The following is a 27,052-nucleotide window of genomic DNA, read 5'->3' on the forward strand; positions in this document are numbered from 1 at the left end:
TGATAACATAGCGTACGCCGTTGAGATATAATGGAGCGTTTTTAGTTAATAGTGTCTTTGTCTTTTAAAGACGTGATGACTCGATCGCTATCAAAGGTATGATAAAAATCATATACTTAATATGATAAATGTTGAGAAAGATACATGACATCGCTCATCGAAAACACGTTTATCAAATACGCATTATAATGATGTTGTTTATATGTCCTTTTAATTAAGGGTTGTACACGTGTCCAGCAGGGCAGGAACAGTGGTTTTGGGCAAAATGGGCAAAGAATTGGTCAGTAAGTTCAGATCGTCGACCCTGACACAGACTGAGTTAATTGCGTTGATGAACCAGTTCGTGAGGTGAGAGTGTTTGTTTGTTTTAGCTTGTTCTCATCGCATGATTGAAAAAAACTAAGAACGCTCTGCTGTCACATGAAACACAGGGACAACGAAAAGGGAAGAGCGGATGTAACGCAAATCAGAACTGCGCATGTACACATGGTTCGGCAGAAGAACTATTGCATGGCCGATTCATGGAGACATCTCTATTGAAAACTAAGAATTTGAAAGCAAAACGATGTGTTCGAAGGTTTTGACTCTGTCTACTTTCAGAAAACTAATCGCAGATATTACTCCTTAAATTGAAGCGAAATAACTAGCCCACTTATTCCGAGCTGTGCACACGCAAAAAAACCCAAACATTATTCGATGTACCATTTACATATCCTCGTATACACAAGAAGTGGTAAAACAATTTTAGCATTGTAGATGAGCTTGGAGCATTGTAGATGAGCTTGGGTTTATAGCGAACATCAGTATATAAAGTGCAGCGAATTTAGAACAATGTGGGTGCCATATATAAAAGCTAGATTAGCAGACTAATGGATGGAAAGCAAAGATTTATTCAATTGATTTGTAATTATTTTCCAGCGATGTGAAGGCGGGAAATCATGAAGCAAAGGGATGGTATAACTGCGCCTATGGCACTTCAAAACTAGGGGTCATCGCCCTCACAGCTTTACAAGTTCGGGCAATGGCCGGAGACTCCAGAGAAGATATACTCATTAATTCTGTAAGTCTTAAAATGTGCCGTTTGATTCTTAATTGACTTTTGAAAACTGACAGTGAACCATGAATGTTTGCATAATGAAGTAATAAAGCTTGTCTCTCATGACGTGACACTACCCAATATCCTGATAGCGTCACATTGTTACAGAAATGTGCACTTTGTGCGAGAAAACTGACAAATAATGGCAAAATGGCTTCTAGGTACATTTTCTATGTTGTTTTTGCACTTCTTACCCCAATACCGTTTGCGGAGTTGTGAGTTGGAAAAAAGGGAAGTTACTCACTTTTTCGTAAAGTTATTTGATATTACCAGTTAAATCTGTACTAAAAATCTATCCAGTGTTTCGAAAAACTCTAAAGAATTGTATTTCTTTTCAGAATATATACTACAAATGTCTAAAATCACAAGCAAAGTTTCTGATGACTTACCCCTAACTGTCTATGCTATTTCGCTTTCTCAGTGTTGTCCAGGCGGCGTGGCCACCGACTTGTACCCTCAGGGTTCCAAAACCCCGGATCAAGGAGCAGAAACGCCGGTGTACCTGGCTCTGCTTCCAGTCAATGCTGGCAAACCTCAAGGAGAATTCCTCCGAAAAAAGAAAGTCATACCATGGATGTTATGAAGATGGAATGACCTTTGTTGAAACCTCCTTACAAGTTCATCATGAGATCGTTCTTTATTCCACTAGAAATTTCGATGAAGAAAACAAGACCTAGAGCACAGCTCGTAATTGTAAACGTTGTTGCAATATAATCAGGAATATAGTCATCAAACCCGAGTGTAAATTTTGGTAAAATAAGTTTAATTGATCACTCTTTTCATGAGTTTCCTGATAAAATATTTTGTTATCCATCTTGTCATGAGTTTGCGTCTTTGCCCAATATCACGTATCGGTATCCGAATTACAGACACGATGCTTGTGATTTTTAGATGTGCGATGAAGGGAGATCCCGGTACAAGGGCGGGCTGTAGTACCAGTTTCAGTATATGTGATTAAAGGTGTACTGTCACCTGTTCCAATTTTGCCACAGTTACCATGGAAAGAGAAAATCTAACCAATCACAGATTTTAAGCATGTGGCAGCTTTTTAAAAACAGCGCCCTCGCACGGGCATTTTGAATACCAAGGAACGCCCCTTTGACCATATTTGGGCATATTTAGATTACAGGTGACTGTATACCTTTAGGTGACAGAAATGTCTTCGAAGAGTTCCATTGTAGACCCATCGTGTAATTAGGTGGCTGTTATCATTTTATTATTATTCCCGTGAAACCTTTCTAATGGTAGACTGCTCCGTTTTTATCTATGTGGAATTCGACGTTTGAAATATGATTTGTAGAATTTTGGTGCATCATGCATTTCTCCAAGTAATATGTGTGCAACATCGTGGATTCAATTTCCTTTGAAGTTCATTACAATGTGGCTTTTAGGTTTGTATATTGACAACACTTTCTACCGTAGAGAAAGCACCCCTTCCCACTCCCAGCCCGCCGTGGCTTTTGTGAGTGGTGCATGTTGTTACTATTTATTTAGTCTATTTTTTCACATTGATATTAATTTCTAATATTCGGGTACAATAACATATAACAAACGGATGGGCAGCATCTGATGCCATTGGAGATTACAGACTGCACTTATTAAAACATTTACACCTGTAATCACTTCATTCTTAAAAATAATGCATTAAGCTTACCGGCACCAGCATAAAGAAAAGATTGCTTCATGAACACACTTCTACACGATTGGAACTAATTTTGGATAATTGGATTTTCATAATCTTTAAATTTCTCAAAAGTTTAATGTTGCAATAATACAAATTACTTATAAAAAACAAGTGTGTAATGTTAAGAGAAAGCAGATGAGATCACATTTGTAGATTAAATCAACATTACTTCACCATCCAATTACCCCAAAATAGTTCCAATCGTGTTCTTTGAAGGTTGCTGCCCTGATTGACGAAAACCCGTTATCAACGCCACCATTTCCTCCACCCATCCCATAATCAAATGGTTGTTCCCTTAATTACTGTGACCTCGTGCGTCGACATCGAGGTCAGCAAACACAACATTTTCGAATCAAATGTCCTGTCGCCTGTTCCCGAAGTTGGTGATAAACGATGTCCAAGCGAGTAGCAGTGGTATGTGAACACAGGCGCTCCTTAGCTGGGTCGTCTGCTAAGTAGATCGATTTTCGGATCGATTTATCGATCCCGTAGTCGATATGCCCGCCACTGCAACCTAAATACTCACAGTGGCGGGCATATCGACCGTTTTTCGATGAGTCGTCGATGGTTCCTGCTTAAATTTGAACTTTTGACCTCCGACGTATTCAGTGTGTTGCTATTTTTACATCCATGGTTGTACGCACGATCGAGCAAACATCGTAGAAACCGTCGACGGCTCACGGGAAAATGGTCGAAAATACGTGTTCTTATCTTCAAGGAAGTTAGCAGGCGTACAGAATGAGTCTCAGATAGTCAATGATAAAGATGATACAAGTTTATTTATTCAAAGGCTAATGTAGTTCATTATTTTGCGAGCTAAATCTAGGCTACGACACCGTCGGTCTCGTACATGGATGTTTAAAAATAGATGGTTCTCGTAGTAAACTGCCAACGAAGCCCATGGTTTGGCTCGCAGCGGGACTGTGGCGATGACCCCAATGACCCGAGCGCGTTCGATATACCACAATCTCTTGGTGGGCTATTCAGCTTGGGACTATTCGCCCATAGACGAGCGTACAGAGAAACACTCGCTTCTATACGCTCGTCCATGGGGCGAATAGTCCCAAAGCTGAATAGCCACCAAGAGACTGTGGATATACGCCACAAGTACCGCTGCGATATCACAGCTAGGGCCTGGAGGTAAAAGCGAGCTTATAACTCCCTAGCCGGATTGTAGGATGGACGATAACTCATGACTGATGAGTGTAATAACGCTTTCATGTCATTGCTGTTTATGTATTATGTAGCTGCAATAATTGTAACCATGGTGGGCATGGCCGTGCGGCTTGGGCTTCTGTCATGCGGCATCATGTGGCTTAGGGATGGACCATTAGATCTTGGGAGGGGGGTGGTCAAAAACAGAAAAAAAAATTTCAGAGCAGAAAGTTGGGGAAAAAAATCTTCAAACTAGTTTGCAAAATAAGAAAAAATAAATAAGAAGACAAATGCGTAAAAAAAACCTGCAAATGTCTTTAAAATCTTAATTTTTTTTTAGATTTTACCGACAGGAAGCAACTTTCTATATTTTTAGTACAGGCACGTTTTTAATTTTAATTTATACATTTAGAGTGACTGTATCCCTTATACTGAAAGTTGTTATTATCTTATCTTTTGAGGACTTTTGTATTCTGATCACTTGAAAGTTATAAAATTATAGAGCCTGTTTTCTACTTGTTTCCTGCGCACAAACCAAGCAGGTACACTGGGTAAAACATTGAAACTATGGTATGGTTGTCAAGACAGAAAGTTATATTTGCCTTTTAAGATCAAGGTAAACAGATGCAGGCCACATCAGGTTCATTTTTTTCACAGCATTTTATTGCAATGATGAATGCAAGAATGGGTGAACAAGTAGAAACACGTCAATAATGATAAAACAACATATCAAGTCATTATGTATTATTTTGCTTTTAAAAAGGCATTTTCAATTCTTTTTTCTCAAAAACAGCCTCCATCCATGGCCAGAAGTCGGGATTTTTTCATTTTAGACATTTTTACATTTTAGTAGTGCATGTTTGACATGTTAGGTCGGAACTAACGTGACCAAAAAAGCCAAACTTGCAAACCTATCGTGTATCGTGCAGACCCAACATATCCGCACCTATCGTTTCTAAAATGTCTAACGTGTATGTCAGGTCGGAACTAACGTGCCTAAAATGCCAAACGTGCAAACCTATCGTGTATCGTGCAGACCTAACGTTAATAACCTATGTCTAACATGTATAGCATTTTAGGGCGTACAAATAAGTCCTATTCTATCATGCCAATCGTGCAAACCTATCGTGTATCGTGCACGCCTAACATGTATCCTATCGTGTATCGTGCAGACCTAACCTGTACGGACCTAAAGTGTCTAAAATGTAAAACGTGCATGTCATTTTAGGTTCTCAACATGGGTCAAGTCTATCATGCCAATCGTGCAAACCTATCGTGTAACGTGCCGACCTAACGTGTACGGACCTAACGTGTCTAAAATGTCTAACGTGTATATCATGACTGTACCATTCAACTTATCTGGAGACCCTAAATGACATACACGTTAGACATTTTAGACACGTTAGATCCGTACACGTTAGGTATGCATGATACATGATAGGTTTGCATGATTGCCATGATAGCTCTTGACTCAATTAGAGACCCTCATTGACATACACGTTTGACATTTTAGACACGTTAGCTCTGTCAACGTTAGGTCGGCACATTATACGATATGTCTTATTATTGCCATGATACAATTCTACTTATCTTGAACCCTAAAATGACATACACTTTTGACATCTACTATAGACACAATGTCTATGTCATTTTAGGTCGTCACATGAGTCAAAATCTAACATGCCAATCGTGTAAACCTATCATGTATCGTGGAAACCTAACGTGTACGGACCTAACGTGTATAACGTGTATGTCATTTTAGCTTCTCCACATGAGTCAAAATCTATTATGCCAATCGTGCAAACCTATCGTGTATCGTGCACACCTAACGTGTACGGACCTAACGTGTCTAAAATGTCTAACGTGTATGTCATTTTAGGTTCTCAACATGAGTCAAAATCTATTATGCCAATCGTGCAAACCTATCGTGTAACGTGCAGACCTAACGTGTACGGACCTAACGTGTCTAAAATGTCTAACGTGTATGTCATTTTAGGTTCTCAACATGAGTCAAAATCTATCATGCCAATCGTGCAAACCTATCGTGTAACGTGCCGACCTAACGTGTACGGACCTAACGTGTCTAAAATGTCTAACGTGTATGTCATTTTAGCTTCTCCACATGAGTCAAAATCTATTATGCCAATCGTGCAAACCTATCGTGTATCGTGCACACCTAACGTGTACGGACCTAACGTGTCTAAAATGTCTAACGTGTATGTCATTTTAGGTTTTCAACATGACTCCAATTTCTATCATGCCAATCATGCAAACCTATCGTGTATCGTGCAAACCTAACGTGTACGGACCTAACGTGTCTAAAATGTCTAACGTGTATGTCATTTTAGGTTCTCCACATGACTCCAATTTCTATCATGCCAATCATGCTAACCTATCGTGTATCGTGCAAACCTAATGTGTACGGACCTAACGTGTCTAAAATGTCTAACGTGTATGTCATTTTAGGTTTTCAACATCGGTCAAAATCTACCATGCCAATCATGCTAACCTATCGTGTATCGTGCAAACCTAACGTGTACGGACCTAACGTGTCTAAAATGTCTAACGTGCAGACTTTTACAGTGTTTAGTCATGCACGTTTGTCCTACACGTTTGGGTTCTATAATGTACAATGGCATACAATTGCCCATAGCACGATAGCTTCAACAATGTGAAACGTGCATTTTTACCAACTACTGGCCATAGCTCACAGCCTCAAAAACAACAGCAACACATTTTTTAACATTCAACAATACACTACGTAAAATGCCATCTATCCAACAAATCCCAACACAAAAACACACAAAAGGGTTGAACTTTGAAAGTTTCTCGATAACAAATACTGAATAATCTGCGTGAATAATCGTTTGTGTGTAGCAAATCTAATGACAATTATCTGAAGAATTTTTCCACCACAAAAAAGAGCATGATTTTAAAAAATCTTAAGGGACTTATGTAGCAAATTTCAAAGAAATTGGACTAGCCCTTTCAGAGAATACAGATTTTTTGACCATGAATGGCATAAATTGCCCTAAAAAGACAAATATCGAATTTCACCACATCTATACATATCCGATCAATTTGGACATGCTGCTACAGAGAAATAGATGATTTGATAAAAAAGGGCAACAATTGCTCTAAAACACAAATATGCAAATTTCACTATATTTGCAAACAGCTACTCAGCTTGTCAAAATGAATTGTAAATCATGAGATATGCATGATGTTTGGTAGGGTGAATGTAGGCATTTCACCACGCAGTAGAAAGGGAACCAGGAAACCAAAATAGTCAATTTTCAAAACTATAGGAAGCTACTGAGGAGCAGAAGACCATGTTTCAGAGGAAGATGCTCCTGAAAAAATGCTCCCCAAGTGCCACCAAATAACACCACTTTAATCTCTATTTTTCAAAAGGCCCAACGGCAGGAGGGGGGAAAACCCCCTCCTGACCTCCCCCAACAAAACTACTCCCCAAGTGCCACCAAATAACACAATTATAATCTCTATTTTTCAAAAGCGACAGCAACAGGAGGGGGACAACCCCCTCCTGCCGTCCCCCGTGACCACTTGCATGGTCGCTTGTGGTGCTTCGCATCACATCTTTGCCCTCTTTATCCTCAGACAGCGACGAACTAAAAAATTTTTAAATCTAAACATTTACTCTGAAAAAAAAATTTGCACAGCTAATCTCAATTGCAAAAAATTTTTTTTAGAAATTTACAATAGTAAAAAAAAATTTTTCACACTTTCATTGTAACCACCCCCTCCCAAGATCTAATTGTCCATCCCTTAGCTGTGGAAACGCAACTATCTGTTGGGGTAGCATACGTCGCTATGCGGGTCAAAGGTCAACCCCGCCATGGATTGACCTTTGACCCGCATAGCGACGCACGCTACTCCGCCAACAGATAGCTGCGTTTCCACAGCTACATGCGGCTGCTTGTATTGGGCATTGCGCAAACCGCCGCCAAGCCCAAGCCCGGGCCCATGGCACGGCCGCGGTCCAACCAAGGCTTCAATTATTGCAGCTATGTATCACAGTCACGCTTGCCAAGAGATTTTGCGAAATATGGTTATTTCTACAAGTTGTTGCACATTTCACTTTCATGTGGAACGCTCCCGGGGAACGCTTTGACCCTTGATGTCAGCAGTACATGTTGTATGATCGTACAGTCTCCGCTGTGTTGTATCACCGTCCCCTCCACCCTGGGTGAAGGGACGGTGGTTGTTTAGAAGCATGGCATCTGCGCATGTGTGAGGTTAAGGCAATACAGGTTAGGGACTGGCAGAAATTACAGGAGGGGAGGGCCGGTGTTTTTCAAAATGACGCTGCGCGAAAAATAGTAACCCTTCAAAAGTGTTTGCAAGAAAAAGCGTGACCCAACCCAATTTTCATACCAAAAACACAGTGACCCCCGCGTGCGTGTCACGGTCTGTATCAATAATTAATTGACACGTAATTTCTCATTTGACCTTTGAACTTTCAAAAAATACTTCGGCTTCATGGTATGTAGACAAGATCGGCGAAAATTCAACAAACGGGACGCCATTTACGACAACCAAAAAACGAAATCCATGGTTTCAACTCTGACAGACGAATAGACTTCTTGAAGCGTTTATCTATATTTAGGTGTAGATTTTGCCCAACGTGTGTGCTGAAGACAGGTTGGTATTCTCCATACATAGTGAACAGCACATATTTTCCTGAAACCAATTTTTAATTCATGAGTTCCATTTAGAGGGGAGGAGGATGACACCAAAATTAAGGAACTGCGTTTCTAGTGTGTCAGCTTTTATGATCGACGACCCCTAAATGCTTGAAGTAATCGTTTGTGCACGAGGAACCAACTGGCTGGCCCTCATCCCTTTCATAAACACTGTACTGAATGGGATAGCGTCTACGGGTAGCGGCAATATAGCAGCACTTTTCATGAAAAAGACAATTCATTCAATCTATGTAACTCATAAATATAATTAATCTCCTAATTTGCTTTGTAAAATAGTAAGTATTTAAATCACATGCTGTACGGTATCAGTCTCTAACTTCTAACCTCTGTCGGTCGCTTCGCTCTTGCATAATACTCACAGTAAAGTGCGCCGCTAGCGTTGGGGAGAGTGACTCAGCTTCGATTCGCCAAGTGACAGATAGGAGAGTGACTCAGCTTCGATTCGCCAAGTGACAGATAAGCACAGGCGCTCCTTGTGGCCTGCAGAACGATTCTACCATATGATGTTATTTATTCCACTACTGATTGGCTAATCAACGGCCAAAACAAAGGTCATGGCAAGACGTCACTGATGTAGTACAGTTGAACCAATCAGCAGTGGAAAAAATGACGTCATATGGTAGAATCATTCTGCAGGCCACATTTCACCGCGCTTTGTCTCAAAACACGGCCGATTTCTTCAAGATAACGCGAGCAACACATTCATCGGCGTGATTTTGGAGGAGATGGTTAAATTTGTGATCCAACTAGGTATATGGGAGTGTAGTTCTGAATGTTTTGTGTGAGCGCACGGCCAGTTGAAAATCTGTTTGGTGTGATTTTTGAGTGATTGTGTTGCACACCTTGGGAGTATTTAGGTTGCAGTGGCGGGCATATCGTCTACGGGATCAATAGATCGATCCGAAAATCGATCTACTTAGCAGACGACCCAGCTAGGGAGCGCCTGTGACAGATGAGTCATCAAAGCGAACTGGGGGATAGAATTAGCCGAACCTCACGTGCATTATTATTTGGCTATGTAATAATATTACAAGATAACATTGTTCAATGCTTGTAGAGTGTCAGCGTCACCTTGAAACCAGTGTTGTTCTCTCGTCTGTTCAGACTTACCTACTATCGGATAGAGGGGTGTTGCAAACAAGGATATGGGGTGGAGGGGCAGAACAGGGCGAAAGGCCATGCCAGAATTGTACCAGCATTTTTATCACCATCAGTGTTACCTGAGCAGGAAGAGCTGATTTTTTTATGCTTTAATATACAGTAACTACTTTTTCTGATGCCATTACGATTATTTCGTCCCTTTAATGTCGTCCACAGTCCCTCCACAAGGTGGAGGGACTGTGTGTCGTCACACACATGCGTCAAATGGTTGGGCCACAGGATGACTGATGTGCATATATCACCTTTTCATGTTGAAACAAAGTGTACAACCTTTTAAAACAGTGTGAAGTCTCGACGAAACTTACTACTGGATATATTGTTTCATACCGTTGTCCTCGACACGCTCTTCACTGTGGTTGGAGCCTATTCGTACACGAAATTCAAAGTAATTTTTCTCTCGGTGAGGTTGTACACCGGGGCCTGCAAAAACGCAACGTTGCCGAATCCTGTACACCTGTCGCTGATTCTCGAAGTTGAGGTTCAAAGATGTCCAAACGAGTGGTAGTGGTATGTGAACCGACTTTTGTCATGACGTTCAACACCCAAATTTGTGTAGAAAATCTTCCCTACGACATCGAAACGGAGGTGGCGAATGTAGCGTCATGGATTATAGGGCTTCAAGTCACCTCGACTGATGACCGTTACGACCTCGTCTGCCAGTCATCACTACCCCCCCCCCCCCTAGTCAGATATGTTTAAACATTTAAATGTCTATCTAACCAAAGACAGTACAAAAACTCTACTGTCTACAAGTAATTGTACATAAACAGTATAACGGTGCATTAAGCGCCTACAAGTTTACGCTGCGCCCACAAACGAGGCCCACGAGGCGCATAGACGCTACACACACCTATGGGCCACATAGCGCGGAGCGGACTTGCAGCCAACACGTGACTGCGTGTCTATGATTCAACACAGAAAAGCCCATCAAAGGCGTTGTCCCTCCTATCCTGTCTTTCCATGATTTCGATATCCGTTCACAGGTTAGTGAGTAGAATAAACGTGGGTGAATTTAGGTTTGAAAAGAAACGGTTGGTCTACTTTCGCCATTTTAGGCCAAAGTCCACATACAAACTAATAGGAAGTATCAATGGTGGCTAGACTTCTAAATCTCTCTATCAAAACTGTCATTTTATATTTATTTAAGTTTTCAATACGCTTTCAGGTTGTTACCGCTGTAGTAAAAATAATTATACTCCTAGGTTACAGGGAGTAACAAAGGCATTGGTCTGGCAACCGTTAGGGCACTGTGCAAGAACTTCGACGGCGATGTGTTTGTGACGGCCAGAGATGAAGGAAGAGGACAGCAAGCGATCAAAGATCTAGAAAAGGAAAACTTACATCCAAAGTTTCATCAACTGGATATCACTTCAAAGGAGAGTATTGGTAAACTTAAAGAATTTCTGGAAAAGAATTATGGCGGTCTGGATGTCCTGGTGAATAATGCTGGGATAGCGTACAAGGTAAGATGGTGTTTAGCTTTGGTGGTGAAGTTGAATAAATTCCGATTGTGTTTTTTTTCCGGTTACGAAATGAAATTTGCTATTTTTATCAATGCTTGCTTGAAAAGTAGGAGACTTTACTGTTTAAAGCTGCACTAGGTCTAAAGGTAGAATGTTACCCGTCCTCGGCTCACTTAACAAGAAATCCCTGAACCGAAAATGCCCTAGAATATTTTACTCAGTCAATGTAAGATAACTAGTTAAACAGTTCCCAGTTATTCAAATGTAAGGAGGTTGAAGAGAGACAGTGTTACTGAACAAACGTCACTCAAACGCCAAATATCTGCACGAAATTGGTCACTTTCCCATACCAGGAAAAACGGTAAAAGGAAAAAGACACAATTTCCCACTTTTAAATAAAAATCAAAAATCCTCTCTACGTATTCCTTTATATCTATATATATATATTGCGTTCACGTTTATAATATATATATATATATATATATATATATATATATATATATATATATATATCTATATATATATATTGCGTTTACTGATTTTTAACCCTGTACAGAGCGCGAGCACAGCTCCATTTACTGAGCAAGCCGAAGTAAGCGTAGGATGTAACTTCTTCGGGACTCTGGACGTGTGCGATGCGTTATTTCCACTGCTAAGACCCCACAGCAGGTAAAGTAAGACTTTATTGTGACTGCGAAGAAATATTTCCACCGATAGAATTGTCAACAAGATTGGCAACGCTATCCTGGCTCCAGACTGGTGTCTGGACGTCAGTTAGCGTGACACGCACACGGTTACTGACAAACACCGCATGACGTCATCTATTAGGGCGTACATGCAAATATGGAATATTGTAAAAAATGCAGAGTAAGACATAGTCACAATTACACCATACACTGCTGCCCTTCAAAGCCATGTTTCACATGTAAAAATCGGAGAAAGCGTTTTGGATTGAATGTATAGCTATATAAAAGTAGCAGGAAACTGAGTGCTAATAAATATGGATTATAGTCGGTCACGTAACGAGTTTTCAAGAATATCAGAGCAACTGGTGATCTTCCATCATGGTAAAATTTAACATAACTTTGCATATGATTGAAATCACCCAGCAGGATGTACTAAACTAAGCCTATTTTAGAACAAAAGATTCTATCAGAACTTAAGTCAGACGGTGTAGGCGTAATCACGATATAAATTCATTTGATTTATCACAAAACATAGCGATACGCCGTAAAGATATAATTCAACTTAAAAGTGTATGTGTCTTTTAAAGACATGACTCGATCGCTTTCAAAACTGATAAAATCACAAATTTTAAATGTCGATAAAGGCACATGACATCACTCATCGAAAACGTGTTTTTCGAACGCATTATAATGATGATGATTATGTATGTCCTTTTAAATTAAGGGTTGTACACGTTGCCAGCAGGGCAGGAACAATGGCTTTGGGCAAAATGGGCAAAGAATTGGTCACTAAGTTGAGATCGTCGACTCTGACGCAGCCTGAATTGATTGCGTTGATGAACCAGTTCGTGAGGTGAGTGTGTTTGTTTGTTTGTTTGTTTATGTGTTTTAGCTTGCTCTCATCGCATGATTTAAAAAACCAAACGCTCCGCTGTCACAGGAAACACAGACAACAAAAAAAGAAGCACGATTGGAACTAATGTGGGATAATTAGATTTTCCATATTTTTAACATTTCTCAAAACTGTTAGGTGCTCTATAGCTGATTGTTGCAATATTTCAAGACAAGTGTGTAACTTAAAAAGAAAAGCAGATGAGCTTACATTTGCAGGTTAAACAGACATTACTTCACCATCAGTTATCCCAAATAAGTTCCAATCGTGTTAAAAGAAGAACGAATGTGAACGCAGATCAGGACGGTGCATTGTAAAGATCCGGGACATGGTTCCGCAGAAGCAGTATTTGCATGGCCGATTCGTGGAGACATCTCTGTTGAAAATTAAGAATTTGAAAGCAAAATAATGGATTGGAAGGTTATAATTCTGTCTACGGTCAGAAAACTAATTGTCATACCAGGACTTAAATTGGGGCGAAAGAACTAACTCACATGTTCAGAGCTGTGCACCCGCAAAAAAATCAACCATTATTCGATGTACCATTTCCATTTTCACAAGAAGCGGCAAAACAATTTTAGTATTGTAGATGAGCTTGGGTTTATAGCGAACACCAGTGTATAAAGCACAGCGCTTGTGAACAGTTTTGGTGCCATATTTATAACACTTTTAACGACAGATTAGCGGAACAGTGGGTGGAAACAAAACATTTACTCAGTTGATTTTTAATCATTCTCCAGCGATGTGAAGGCGGGAAATCATGAAGCAAAGGGATGGCCCGCCTGGGCCTATGGTACTTCAAAACTAGGGGTCATCGCCCTGACAGCTGTACAAGCTCGGGCAATGACCGGAGACTCCAGAGAAGATATACTCATTAACTGTGTAAGTCTTAAACAATGATATTAAGTCGCAGTCAGGCAAAAATAACAATGAATTGTTTCCTAAATTGGGACGACGACGCGCATTTTTTTAAATTAATACATTTTTAGTCCCGTTCAGTCGGTCTGCTTTCCAAACAGCAAATAGCTTACAGTTAATTTCTACGTGTTTATTTGATTTTTGGGAAGAGGCAGGCTGTATATCCTTACATTTAAAATACACCACTTGCGTCGGACTTTCTCCATTGTCGATCTCTGCTCCATAGGTTGACGCAAAGGCCTTCATTGTGGTGCGCGCGCTAACTGGAAACAACTAGAGCTTTGTTTATTTTTTCAGAAATAAAAACAAAAACAAACAAATACGCAAAAACAAAAACACCAAATCCTATATGAACATTCGGTTATTCTCAACTAAAGAATATACGAACACTTAGAATACGACCTGTCTTTACTGTTCATATATGAGCACTGTGAAGTTGGTTTGTATTGTTAGAAATCGAACTTATGCTCGGTCTGAAAACCAACTTCATTATAACAGAGTGCCATAACCCATCTTCGGGGCTAGAAAATAACGTTTTACGTGGTAGTCCAAGTGAACAACCATTGCCGAATATTAGTACTTCCCAGAAGTTCCCACTCCACCCATATGGATAAGACCAAAGTAATTAAATTCTTTGTTTTGCGTCCCCGCCCGCTTAGGTTTTTAAGGTTTTCATGAAAAACACACACAGTGTATTTGAATAGGAAATTTTAGGACATACCCGCTTAGCTTTTCTGAACTAAAATTTTTGTTACAATTTTTTATTTGCTGCAATCAAATTATAATGTGTTAATTTTCTTGTGTGTGTTTTCCAGCCGCTTAGGCACATACCTTTTCCCATTTTGAGTGGACGCAAAACAAAGAATTTAATTACTTTGGCCTAATTTTAAATTGTATGAATTCAGTTCATGATAACCTAACAAACAAACAAACAACAAACAACAAACAAATGAATATCATACTCCAGCATCACCTCTCTTGTGGTCTAATTATCATGCAGTGGGCAAGACAACACATTGGCAGTGCATAAAGGCACTTTCGAGCCGAAATACGTAAATTTATACCACAAAATACTCAGGTTTCTTTTTATAAAGGCTAACTAAACAGTATGGAACACATAAACATGAAACAAAAGGTACACAACCTCATATTCACTCTCTTTTGTTATCCTGAACTGCCAAAGAAGGCGTTAGCATGAATAAATATGAGAACACGTGTGAAGAAAAGTATTAGTAACATGGAATAACCATTTCCGGAAGTAGGTAGTCATAAGGTAAGGTTTGGTTTTCCTGATTTCTATCTTTGCCATCTTTTCTCTCCTAGTGTTGCCCAGGTCTAGTGGCCACCGACATGTACCCTAAGGGTCCCAAAACGCCGGATCAAGGAGCCGAAACGTCGGTGTATCTGGCTCTGCTTCCAGTCAATGCTGGGAAGCCTCAAGGAGAATTCCTCGGAGAAAAGAAAGTCATACCATGGTTGAAAGACGGTGCGGGGATGAATTTTAACCCCTTGTAAGGTTCTTTCATATATTTCCGAGTTGTTTATACAGTTTGATTCTAATCGAAATTCGATGAAGAAAACTACTTTTGAATAGCTCGTAATTTGTAGTGATGCTGTGTTATGTAGTCAGGGACTTTTGACATACCCAGGGCATACTCAGTTTTTGTATGAGTTACTATTGTTACTTCCTCTCTTTGAACAAATCTCTTGGGAATATGTTCTACTTTCAAACTAGTCATACGTTCGCGCCTTCAGTTCGCGACATGGAAAACCAAAGCTATAGGTGCATGCTGTTGCCTCTTCGATGTAAGATGGTGAGAAAGGCCTAGGTATAAGAGACGACGAGGATTACTGTTTAATTGTATTTGATAAAGTTACAGTATATATCACCCCATCTCGTCATGGATATGTAATTATGACACTGATTTGATGTTTTCAACTGAATAAAGAATATTTTAAAACTATTTTCTGCTCAGTGTATGCTATTAACCCTATTTGAAGTTTGCGGTTTGCACATCTTAGTACTAGCATGTCTTCGATACAAGCCATGGGGTCTCCTTCCCAACGGCACCGGGCCTGCTGATTGATTAATTCGTTAACGAAGTTGGTGGATTACGTTGATACACGGTCCCTCCTTTTGTGGAGAAACCGTGGTTGATGATATCAACACTGGAGGTAGCAGTAGATCATGGGCAGGGAACTCTCACAGTACAGAGCTGTGTCCGGATCCAGTGTTGCTACAAGATCTGTCCTATATCGTGGAAATGTTGTTTCAGAAGTCGTTCTCTTTGACGTCACCTTTGCTATTATTTCGTCGTCACCTTTCGCCTGAAAGATCCGTCGGTGGAGGGCGCTCTCTTTGAGGGCAGGGGAGCGTAGAGAGCGTCCTCGAGCGACAGATCTTTCAGTTTACCTTTCGCCTAGAGTCTGAGACCAATTAGTCAAGAAATCATCAACGAAATAATAAAACGATAATGATATCGACGTAGCAGTGCAAGTTCTGATCATGCATGATGTCCATGTGTATAGAGGATAATATGAGTTTATCGGGATTCGCAATTTTCTTGCAGCAGATTCGATGGTGCAAACTTCCATGTCCTACAGTCGGACAATCAGATCGTCAGAAACCCTATTCGATGTATATTTTGAATTTTCGTAAATGAATCTGAAGATTGGTCGATGCATTCACCAATTATAATTTTTGCTAATGAGACAACCAATCAACAATCTCAGTAAGATGTAAATTGCGTGGATATCACTTCGGATTATCACACGGTACTGCCCGGCTACAATACATGAAGTTAAAACCGTTATCGCCATAATCCGGGCATAATCCTTTATTAAGATAGTATGCGTCTCAAACGTTCCTGAATGAAACTTTCAACCATGCATTCTCTCACCAAAGCAACAATAAAAATCGGGGTCACCGTGCAAAGTTTGGAACTACCGAAACTAGAAACATTTTGCGATATTTGAAACTGAAAATGGCCGCCATTCTTTTGTTAACTCTATGGGAAAAAAATAAATTTTGTTTCTAAAAACTAAGCCGGTGAAAGTTTTTTTTTTCCTCCCAGGGCTTTAAAGTGAGCCTCCACAAATGGTGGATCAGAAAAGAATTGTAGAAATTTGAGAGTCCGAGTATCTGTCCCCGAGGCGCATCTGCCTTAGGAACAATTGAATATAATTTTTTGTAATATGTCAAGCATTGCTTTGCCAAAGTTCGTAGGTTATCAGTTCAGTTTCATGCCCAGATAGTATGTAAATATAGTCAAAGGGTATGCATACTTTCCCCCAAAATGCTCAGTTAGAAAATGTCCTGTTGTATTCACGTCATGAGCAAAGAATGCGGGCCTACAACCAGTCCGGGTTATGTCCATATAGAGGATAGTAGGGAAGAGCCAATGGCGTACCGTATATGTAATGAAATTAAGGTAAGAACCAATCACGTACTGTATATGTAACAAGGGTCAAAGGTTACGTTGGTTCACTTTGTTCAGATCGCGATATGACCTGACAGATCCACCGATCGAGTGAGACTGTTGGCTACCCGGAAGTATCTTAGCTCCAGTCGATTGGCGACGTTCTACCGTGTTAAAAATTGTAAGATTTCTTCAGGAATAGTTTTCTGAGTTTCTTTACCCTTGACCATATTCGACAAAGAGTTATTGGACGTTTTTCGTTCTCTTTTCCAGCTTTTGGTTAACTTCTCGGCGATTGATCCGGCGCGCGTTTTTCTGAGCGAAGGGTCAATCGTACCGGGAAACGCATGGTGATCGAAAAAAATCGTGCTCCATCGTGCTCCGATGACCGACTAAAACAGTTGACCCATCTTTGTAAAGCTTGAAAAATTCTGCATACTGCAGATGGCAAGGTTAAATTGAAATTTGACCAAAAATAGGCGATATTTGGCGACAAATAACTTACTGTAGATTTACAAGGGTCAAATGCTGATTTCTAGGAGCCGTACCCGGCCAGGAAATTCATCCAAATAAGTAATTTTCAATGTACTAACCACTTGTGTCGGTCACCATCTCGGCCGCACTGAACATTGTGCGTAACGTCTATATCTAAAAACTACCCAGTGCTAAAAATAAAGGGCGAAATCAAGCCGAAAAGTTCCAAACTCGTTGCAATGTACGAGCCAAGGTTTGCATGGTTACGTATTCATGACGTTGGCGGCGGCAGGTTCGCTGATTGGTCAATCGTACTATCCTCTCTATGGACATAACCCGGACTGACAACAGCTGCGTACAGAGGTACGAGGTCTCCTGTGATCAAATTGCATGCGTTGCTTTGGCTTTGTAGATATGGAACTGTGTGATTCCCCAATCTAGCGCTGAATACATCCATTAAGAATGAAATACATGTATACGGCTCAGCTGCATTCGGTACTGTCTTCGTGGTCATCGATAAAAAATTTAAATTACGATAATAAAACAAAGCAAAAATCCATATTTGAACTCTTACAGAAAAATGTAGATTACTTCGAACGTCAAAAGTGTAAACGTTAAGTTTTTTTTTTGTTTATCCATGTGTATGTTATTTACAACGTGTTCTCCATACATACAGAACAGTTTTCCTGAACGTGTCCGGTGACTTCGGTCGCTTCGCTATAGTAAAGTGCGCCGCAAGTGTTGGGAATGTGACTTACAATCGAGTCGCGAAATGACGACAGTGGGTCACACAAAGCGACTCTCGGTCGCTACGCGCCTCGACATGGCTGTCCCCTTTATCGCCATCTGGGTACTTTATTGCGTCAGCGAAGCGAACTGGGGAATAGCGTAAGCCAGACCTCACATGCATTTGTACTTTATCACAGTGTTGGTGCCTGGAACCGGGTGACATGTCGTTCTCTCTCTTGTTCTGTACACGTTTTGTTTAGACTTGCCTAATCCAGTGGAGGGGTGTCGCAAACAAGGAGATGTGGGTGGTAATGTCAGCATTGGGCGAAAGGCTATGCTGGAATTGTACCAGCATTTTTTCATCATTAGTGTTACCTTAGCAGAAAGAGTAGATATTTTTCATGCTTCCAGTGACCACTTTTTCTGATGCCATTACAATTGTTTCGTCCCGTTAACGTCTTGACACACCGCACGCATCGATTGGTTCGGCCATGGGATGACTTTGCAATAATCTCGATTCAATACCACGTTGACACGCAAAGGGTGCAACCAAAGACAACGGAAATAAAGTCTCGGCGAACCTAGTGGAGTTTTTTTGATAACGTCTTGTCCTCGACTCCGCACTTCACAGTGGTGGGTGACAGTCTATTCGTACTCAAAATTCAAAGTTCATTTTCTATCCGTGAACTTGTACATCGCTGAGGCCTCCAAACACGCAACGTTGCCGAATCTATCGACCTCTCGCTGATTCTCGAAGTTGAAGTTCAAAGATGTCCAAACGAGTGGCAGTGGTATGTGAACCGACTTTTTTCATGACGTTCAATACACAAGTTTGTTGAGAAATTTTCCCGATTACATTGAAAGGGAGGTGGTGAGGGCAGCGTTATGAATTATTGAAAGGAAGGTGACGCTGATATCAATGCAACGGTCACTCCACAATCAAGTGACCGTGCTATAATATAATGTACATCAAAGTCACTTCAACCACGGTGACCACAGGCTTTCGACCCAATGCAAGCAAACCGTCACCGACTCTACTAGTATCAGAAACGGTTTGCTTGCAAGCTTGCATTGATCAGTCGAATGCCTATGACGACGAACATGCTTTGACCTGTTGAGGTAATAGACGGATAGCTCTGCATGGCAGCAGGCTGTGTGTTACCGGCGTTGTACGGCCTCCCACCGCATAACGCCGGTAACACACAGCCCTGCCACACAGAGCTAAGGCCAAAAAAAAGAAAAGAAATGTTTCTGGTCAGCGCGCAGCGCGTCACCCTTTTTTTTTCTGTTTGTGGCCGGCGGCCGTGGCTGACACCAAACCAAAATGGCTGAAGAGAAAGACAAAATTCTTTGAGGGGAATGATCAGTGACTGCATGAACAGTATATATGTGACTATATTGATAAAACTATAAAACTGACCCTCCTCCCTCCCTTGAGGCAAAATAAATAAAAAATAAAATAAAATGCGCGTCACCGCACCATTTTTTAAAGAAAGAGCTGACCAGAAACATTTCTTTTCTTTTTTTTTTGGCCTAATAAACGGACTACTACAGCAATGATTTAGCCTAACGTAAAGGGAAACAGTACCGCCAGCTCTCCTTTGTTTGTCGTCCTAGTCACGCCTTGCCATTTTTAGCTCACGTGTGTAAACACGTGGGCTATTGTCATAGCGATGTCTGTCTGTCTGTCCGTGTGTGTGTGTGTGTGTGTGTGTGTGTGTGTGTGTGTGTGTCTGTCTGTCTGTCTGTCTGTCTGTCTGTTTACACGATAACTCAAAAACGCCTGAACGGATTCAAGTCAGATTTGGTACACAGGTACCATGTGCTACTTGCAAGAACTGATTAGATTTTGGTTAGTGTGGCTTGCATATTAATGAAGTTATGCAATATCGTTTTTTTCCATAAAATGGTTTCCCTATGGAGACGGTAATGACAGTGTAGACATATATCAAGAAATACTGCACACAATTTCATGAAACTTTTCACAGATGACAGTCTCAGAACATTATGATGACACTGTGAGTGTCATGTCAATTATCTTCTCATTTGCATATTTAATGAACTTTTGTTATTAGTGAGATAACTCTGAAACTCCTGCACCAAACTTGATAATACTTGCAACAAATATTGATCTGATATATATCTAATTATACTTCGAAGCATTAGGCAGTGTCAAGTTAATAAATAGCTCATTTGCATATTTTATGAAGGTTTGTAATTAGTCTTATAACTCCGATATAACTTCACCAAATGTGATGAAATCTGCTGCAGATACTGATCCGACTGATATCTAACAGTAGTGTAAAGTATTTAGTAGTGTTAAATTAATGAAGGGTTCATTTACATATTTAATGAACTTTGTAATTAGGTATATAACTCTGAAAATACGGCACCCAAGTCAGTGAAATTGGGTACAGATGTTGTTTTGATAAATATCTAATTGTACTGAGAAGCATTTGGCAGTGTCAAGTTAACAAACAGGTCATTTGCATATTTTATGAAGTTTAGTAATTAGTGATATAACACCAAAATAACTGCACCAAATGTGATGAAATCTGCTGCAGATACTGATCCAACAGATATCTAATTGTGGTGTAGAGCATTTAGTTGTGTGAAGTTAATGAAGGGTTCATTTGCATATTTAATGAACTTTGTAATTAGTGATATTACTCCAAAATTAAAGCATTAAATTTGATGAAATTTGCTACAGATGTTGATCTGATAAATATCCAATTGTACTGAGAAGCATTGAGCAGTGTCAAGTTAATAATTAGCTCATTTGCATATTCCATGAAGTCTTATAATTAGTCATATAACTCCGAAATAACTGCATCAAATGTCATGAAACTGTTGAACATACTAATACGACAGATCTCTAACTTTGTTGTAAAGCATTTAGTAGTATAAAGTTAATTAAGGGTTCATTTGCATATTTATTAAACTTTGTAATTAGGTATATATCTCTGAAATTTTTGCACTAAAATTTTGTGAAATGTGCTACTGATATTGATTTGATAATATTTAATTGTGCTATGAATCATTGAACAGTGTCAAGTTAATGTAGGGTTTATTTGCATATTTAATGAACTTTGTAATAAGTGACATTACTCTAAAATTACAGCATTAAATTAAATAAAACGTGCTACAAATATTGATCTGATGGATATCTAATTGTCCCATAAAGCATTGAGCAGTGTCAAGTTAATTGACAGCTCATTCGCATATTAAATAAAGTTTTGTAATTAGTGATTAAACTCTGAGAGTACTGTGCGAAGTTTTAAAAAAACCTGCTACATATAGTGATAACATATATCGCATTGTTCTGTGAAGCGTACTACTATTAATGAACCTGTTGTAAAACACGTGAGCATATTCAGTTCATATCTGGTCAGTAGTATTGTGCACCGCTGACTTAAAATTTACAGGTCTATCTAACCACCTGAACCACGGACGACTGTGGTACGTCCATGATCTAACCACAGACAGTAGAGAAACTCTACTGTCTATGATTCAACGCAGAAAACCCCATCAAAGGCACTGTCTCTCCTTTCTTTCCATGATTTCAATATTATTTCACAGGTTATTAAATAGATTAACGTTGGTGAATTTAGATTTAAAAAGAAACGTATATGGCCTACTTTTCGCCATGTTAGGCCAAAATCCATATACTAACCGATTGGAAGTGTTAATAGTAACTAGACTTCCACCTAAATAAAAACTATCATTATATATTTATTTAAAAAAACATTAAATATTTATTTCAATTTCTCATACGCCTTCAAGTTAATACCGCGTTAAAACAATTTTCCTACTCCTAGGTTACAGGGAGTAACAAAGGCATTGGTCTGGCAATCGTCAGGGCGCTGTGCAAGAACTTCGACGGCGATGTGTTCGTGACGGCCAGAGATGAAGGCAGAGGCCAGCAAGCGATCAAGGATTTAGAAAAGGAAAACTTACATCCAAAATTTCATCAATTAGATGTCACTTCAAAGGAGAGTATTGGTAAACTTAAAGAATTCCTGGAGAAGAATTATGGGGGTCTGGATGTCCTGGTGAATAATGCTGGAATGGCTTTCAAGGTAAGAGGATGGTTAGCTCAACGGCTACGCTTCTGTGTCGTTGATGGCGTATCGCAGCTCGTAACACCTAGATTTCGTCACGTGAAGAGCATTATTATTATAAAGGGCCAGTAAATGCTAACTTTTAAATGACCTTTATCATTATTTTTATTTTATAAATCAATTACAACTTCTTATTCTACTCCAAAAAGAATGTTCAAACACCCACTATTTAGCTTATCAACGTAGCTCCTATATGTATAAAATGCACTGTTATTGTTTACATTTGAATTCTAATCCGGACCAGAAGTCACCTTTCAACAATAACAATGCAGTTTACTCATGTACGGGCTGAGTTGACAAGCTGAACAATGTCTGTATCAACATGCTTTGGGGAGTAGAATAAAGAATCATGGTTCACATTCAAAACAAATTGATGAAAAATTATCCGAAAAGTTAGCATTACTGGACCTTTAAGTTCTCGAACTGACAAATGGTGGAACTTCACACGCAACTTTAGTTTCTTGAACGAGAAATTCCGGTACTGAAAATACACAATACATTTTTCACTCAATACAAATACGTTTCTATTTCTTCAATCCATAAAGCTAAGTTTTAGGAACATTTAATAATAAGAAATCATAATTACCCATTTTATAGGAATAGAAATATCATCACCATGCCTACTTATGTCAGATATACTGTTACATGTACTTATATTTCGTTATTTTTTTCATTATTTTATCTTTAAATGTGAAAAGTCGAACAGCACTGCTCCATTTAGTGAGCAAGCTGAAGTGAGCCTCGCATGTAACTACTTCGGAACAGTGGACGTGTGCGATGCTTTATTTCCGCTACTGAGACCACACAGCAGGTAAAGTGATGTGAGTCTTACTACCACTGTATTCTGTAACACGTGCACTAGCAGCCGTATCCAAATGGACGACTCGAAGGACATTCACCGTGACGTTCGCTAGTAGATAGGGACATGAGTGCCATAAATAGCAAAGTCTAACGAAATATTTTCACATTTACAAATCATTGTCACCTCCTCTGGTATAGTAAACGACATTGACAACTGCGCTATGGCTACGTGACAGGTTGGCGGTATCACTATAGGTCGGAACAGCCAGTCAGCGACTGTGCTAATTGCGTCCTGTCAACGGTTACTTAGAAACCTTGGCCTGACGTCATTGTACTGGCTTGAACGCCAAGTGGGTGACACTTTGTACGGCTGTATAAAATCAATCAAAACCTTTGAGCTAAAATAGTGAGAAGTTGTTGATAATTTTTCCCAGCATTATCAGAACAACTGTCAATCTTACATCATGAAAAAAATTATGCACATGAGTGCAGCAAGAATTAAATAGGCCGTATCATAATAGGCGTTTTTCGCTAGAAAAAAGCTACGGATTACAGGCGAAATCGCGATATTGCAACTCTTCTCATCTGTATTACACACTCATTATGATGATGCTTGTTGTCGTCCTTTTTTCAGAGTTGTACATGTTGCTAGCAGGGCAGGGACGATGGCCTTGGGATATATGGGCAAAGAATTGGCCAAAAAGTTCAGATCGTCGACTCTAACGCAGTCAGAGTTAAATGCATTGATGAACCAGTTTGTAAGGTGAGTGTGCTTATAACTCTCTTTGGCGAATATTCACCAAGTAAATGGAAAGTGAAAACAGTGTTCCCACAAGAAACAATGGACTGTGAAGGTCACAAAGACGGCTCCCGTAAGTAGTACTATTGTATCGCGGTTTATGCTGACACCGCCATTGAAAATTGTTAGAAATCGAATGATGCATTGAAGATTCTGCAACTATCTGTATTCAGGCAATTGATCTCAAAATTCACGCTGTTCGTATCGAAACGAAACACCAAATTAACTCGGGTGCGGGTTTTCAGAATCGTACCAAATTTATCTTCGCAAACGGAAAAGAAATCATTAAACACTCGATGTGTACCATCGATGACAATGTGCGCGCAACGCGCACAAAACAATATTGACATTGTGGGAGGGAATTAGGGTTCGCCTTGGATCCTCAGAGGTCAGAGGTCAGAGCTGGGGGGGGGGAGCTTCTGAAATAGACCTCCTCTAAGCTGAGAGCAGACGAACTCGGAGTCTTTGATATTAAAACCCAGCAAACTACCGGTATGGTGAAATATGAATACGACTCGGCAAAATTAGATTTTCAGTGGAAAGGAAGATGTACTGTACGTGATGGTCTTTTGAGTGACCTGTGAAATTTTCACTCTGTTTGCAGATGATAGGGCGAGTCAGAGGTATCTCCGATGACGAAAACTTTATTCTTACAAATCATAAATAAATTGCGGTTTTACATGCGCATTCATGTAGATAACAATTATGTCTTATGATATTCCGTACTGCATTTTGCCGCCAGCGTGAGAAAAACTAGATGGGATCCTGGTAAACTCGAATTTAAAATTTTCGGATTCGGATTCGTGTCAACATCCAGAGGAAATAATTGGAATTTACCGGGTTAATTGAATATTCTGGGCATACTTGTACTTGTCTGACTACAATCATCACAAAAGTTTCGCAATGAAAAGTCTGAAGTGTTTTAACAACAAATTATGACTGCAAAGCCTGATTTCCTTTGGCAGTGCTACATGGCCGATGACACGCCGAGCTTCCAAGTCGATTCAGTATGCGTTGTGCTCATGTTTCAATTTTAACAAAATCCCTTACAAATTCACATACGTACCGTAAGAAAATGATATTTTACAGTCGTGTTTAGAGATGTTGCGAACACATACATGAGATCCAGTTTTAATTTTTAGGAGTTCAGGTCTCAACCAAGTTTTTTGACTTTCTGGCTCTTCTCTTAGAGCCGTCTTACCTCAGTCTCAGAGCCCCTCTGAGTCGGACCCCTTTGAGGCTCTGACCCCCACAAAATATAACTCTGCCATTGTAGAAGAGCTTATGGGTCCAACACCGACCCATATACAAAGTCCATCACATCTCGAAAGGTTGTGGGCGCGTTATTTATGGTTACATTTCTGACTGAAAGAACAGATTTAATGAACAGTGAATTGAAACATACCATAATTTATTTAATTGGTCTGTAATTCTCTCCAGCGACGTGAAGGCGGGACATCATAAAGCAAATGGATGGCCTGACTGGGCCTATGGTACGTCAAAACTAGGGGCCATCGCCCTGACAGCTGTACAATTTCGCGCAATGGCCGGAGACTCCAGAGAAGATATACTCATTAATTGTGTAAGTCTTAAAACAACAAGTTCCAATAACGTTTGGTGAACTTCTGACATAGTTTTTAACAAATTGTCGCGTACATTAAGTATATATTATTGGTCTACTCCGTAACGAATGATCAACTACAATGTATTTGGCTTGACTTCGAGTCACAGTCCAAGTATGTGCGTGATTAATTGTTATTACTGTTTGAAATTGAATTTAGGCCCTGACAGAAAACTAATTGCCAACAGAGCGCTGAACAAGGGATATGCAGGATGTCTTGACGAACCGAATACTTGGTATTTCCACGTACTGAGAGAAGTCAATAGTTGTGGTTGACATATGGAAATTGCAGATGATATATAGAAAATTGAGAAAGAAAATAGCAGAGGTTTCCGTTCCTTAGATAGACTCATCAAAGTTCCGGGCGTTTAGTTTTTAAATTGCGTGAATCAAAAGGTGTATTCTCGGATAAAATTGAAGCAAACTGCTGTGCCATACTAGTAGCGTAAATTTTTCAATAAAATCAGCAGCGATTTTTTGAAAGTCCCCCCTCTTTAGTCTGAGAATGCCGAGAATTTCTTAAATCACGTACACATTGTCATGTGACTTACGTAACCCTCTCATTGTTGTCCTCCTTTCAGTGTTGTCCAGGCTTGGTGGCCACCGACATGTTCCCTAAGGGTTCCAAAACCCCGGATCAAGGAGCCGAAACGCCGGCGTATCTAGCTATGCTTCCAGTCAATACTGGCAAACCTCAAGGAGAATTCCTAGGAGAGAAGAAAGTCATACCATGGTTGACAGATGGCGCAGGGATGAGTTTTAAGCCCTTGTAAGGTTCTTTCATAGTTTTACGAGTTATTATTCTTTCATTCCATCAATATTCGATGAAGAAAACTACTTTGAATAGCTTTTGAATAGCTCGTAATTTCCATGATGTTTGTAATGTAGTCAGACACATTTGACACACTCATGTAAGCTTATTTTTTGTGTGAATTAGTGTTATCACTTCCTCTTTTTTGGAAAACAAATCTCTTGATAAATTGCTCTACTATCCAACTATCATGTGTTTGTATCTTTGATCGGTTACATGGAAACCATAGCTATAGATGTCTCCTCGATATAAGACGTCGGGTTAGATCTTGGTATAGGAAATTAGGATTCGTGTGTAAGTGTAAGTGACGAAGTTAGATGGCTTCGAAGAGTTCAATGTCCGTCCATGTCATACGTATCATATGGAAATGCTATCATGACAATGTTTTGACCTGTCCAGTATTTCATCTGAATAAAAGGTATTTTTAAACTTCTTCTCTGCACAGAGTGTAGTATTTGGTCCATGTGAAGGTGATATGTTTTACACTTTACCTAA

At 39.8% G+C, this 27,052-nt stretch overlaps 3 protein-coding genes across 6 annotated transcripts in view; all 3 read left to right on the top strand.

Moving 5' to 3' along the window:
- LOC139140647 (carbonyl reductase [NADPH] 1-like) overlaps positions 1 to 2,428 on the top strand; it is an 8,802-nt gene extending 6,374 nt beyond the window's left edge. For all 3 annotated transcript variants that reach the window (XM_070710019.1, XM_070710018.1, XM_070710020.1), the window contains exons 4-6: positions 220 to 348; positions 919 to 1,060; positions 1,518 to 2,428. In XM_070710019.1, coding sequence (XP_070566120.1) covers positions 220 to 348; positions 919 to 1,060; positions 1,518 to 1,679 — 433 coding nt within the window. In that variant the 3' untranslated portion in view covers positions 1,680 to 2,428. The remainder of the gene's footprint in view (positions 1 to 219; positions 349 to 918; positions 1,061 to 1,517) is intronic.
- Positions 2,429 to 2,856: 428 nt separating this feature from the next.
- Positions 2,857 to 15,746, top strand: LOC139140651 (carbonyl reductase [NADPH] 1-like). 2 transcript variants are annotated; one of them, XM_070710025.1, is made up of 6 exons: positions 2,857 to 3,194; positions 11,026 to 11,286; positions 11,843 to 11,955; positions 12,697 to 12,825; positions 13,605 to 13,746; positions 15,106 to 15,746. In XM_070710025.1, exons 1-6 carry the CDS (start codon positions 3,174 to 3,176, stop codon positions 15,295 to 15,297), a joined length of 858 nt encoding a protein of 285 aa, XP_070566126.1. In that variant the 5' UTR covers positions 2,857 to 3,173; the 3' UTR covers positions 15,298 to 15,746. The 2 variants fall into 2 exon arrangements, with proteins under 2 accessions (XP_070566126.1, XP_070566125.1); XM_070710024.1 differs by lacking the exon at positions 2,857 to 3,194 and adding an exon at positions 10,018 to 10,330.
- A 2,722-nt stretch (positions 15,747 to 18,468) lies between these two features.
- Positions 18,469 to 26,990, top strand: LOC139140650 (carbonyl reductase [NADPH] 1-like). The gene is made up of 6 exons (XM_070710022.1): positions 18,469 to 19,195; positions 22,223 to 22,483; positions 23,224 to 23,336; positions 23,961 to 24,089; positions 25,566 to 25,707; positions 26,328 to 26,990. Exons 1-6 carry the CDS (start codon positions 19,175 to 19,177, stop codon positions 26,517 to 26,519), a joined length of 858 nt encoding a protein of 285 aa, XP_070566123.1. The 5' UTR covers positions 18,469 to 19,174; the 3' UTR covers positions 26,520 to 26,990.
- Positions 26,991 to 27,052: the final 62 nt, after the last annotated feature.

This window comes from Ptychodera flava, chromosome 9, assembly GCF_041260155.1.
Source record: "Ptychodera flava strain L36383 chromosome 9, AS_Pfla_20210202, whole genome shotgun sequence".
NCBI classification, from domain to species: Eukaryota; Metazoa; Hemichordata; class Enteropneusta; family Ptychoderidae; genus Ptychodera; species Ptychodera flava.

Excerpts from the sequence above, each read along its gene's own strand:
- LOC139140651 (XM_070710025.1), top strand. The coding sequence starts at position 3,174 with ATGTCCAAGCGAGTAGCAGTG. Across the intron at positions 11,287-11,842 it reads ATGCTGGGATAGCGTACAAG|AGCGCGAGCACAGCTCCATT; the intron begins GTAAGATGGTGT and ends AACCCTGTACAG. Across the intron at positions 11,956-12,696 it reads CTGCTAAGACCCCACAGCAG|GGTTGTACACGTTGCCAGCA; the intron begins GTAAAGTAAGAC and ends TTTTAAATTAAG.
- LOC139140650 (XM_070710022.1), top strand. The coding sequence starts at position 19,175 with ATGTCCAAACGAGTGGCAGTG. Across the intron at positions 19,196-22,222 it reads TGTCCAAACGAGTGGCAGTG|GTTACAGGGAGTAACAAAGG; the intron begins GTATGTGAACCG and ends TCCTACTCCTAG. Across the intron at positions 25,708-26,327 it reads AAGATATACTCATTAATTGT|TGTTGTCCAGGCTTGGTGGC; the intron begins GTAAGTCTTAAA and ends TCCTCCTTTCAG.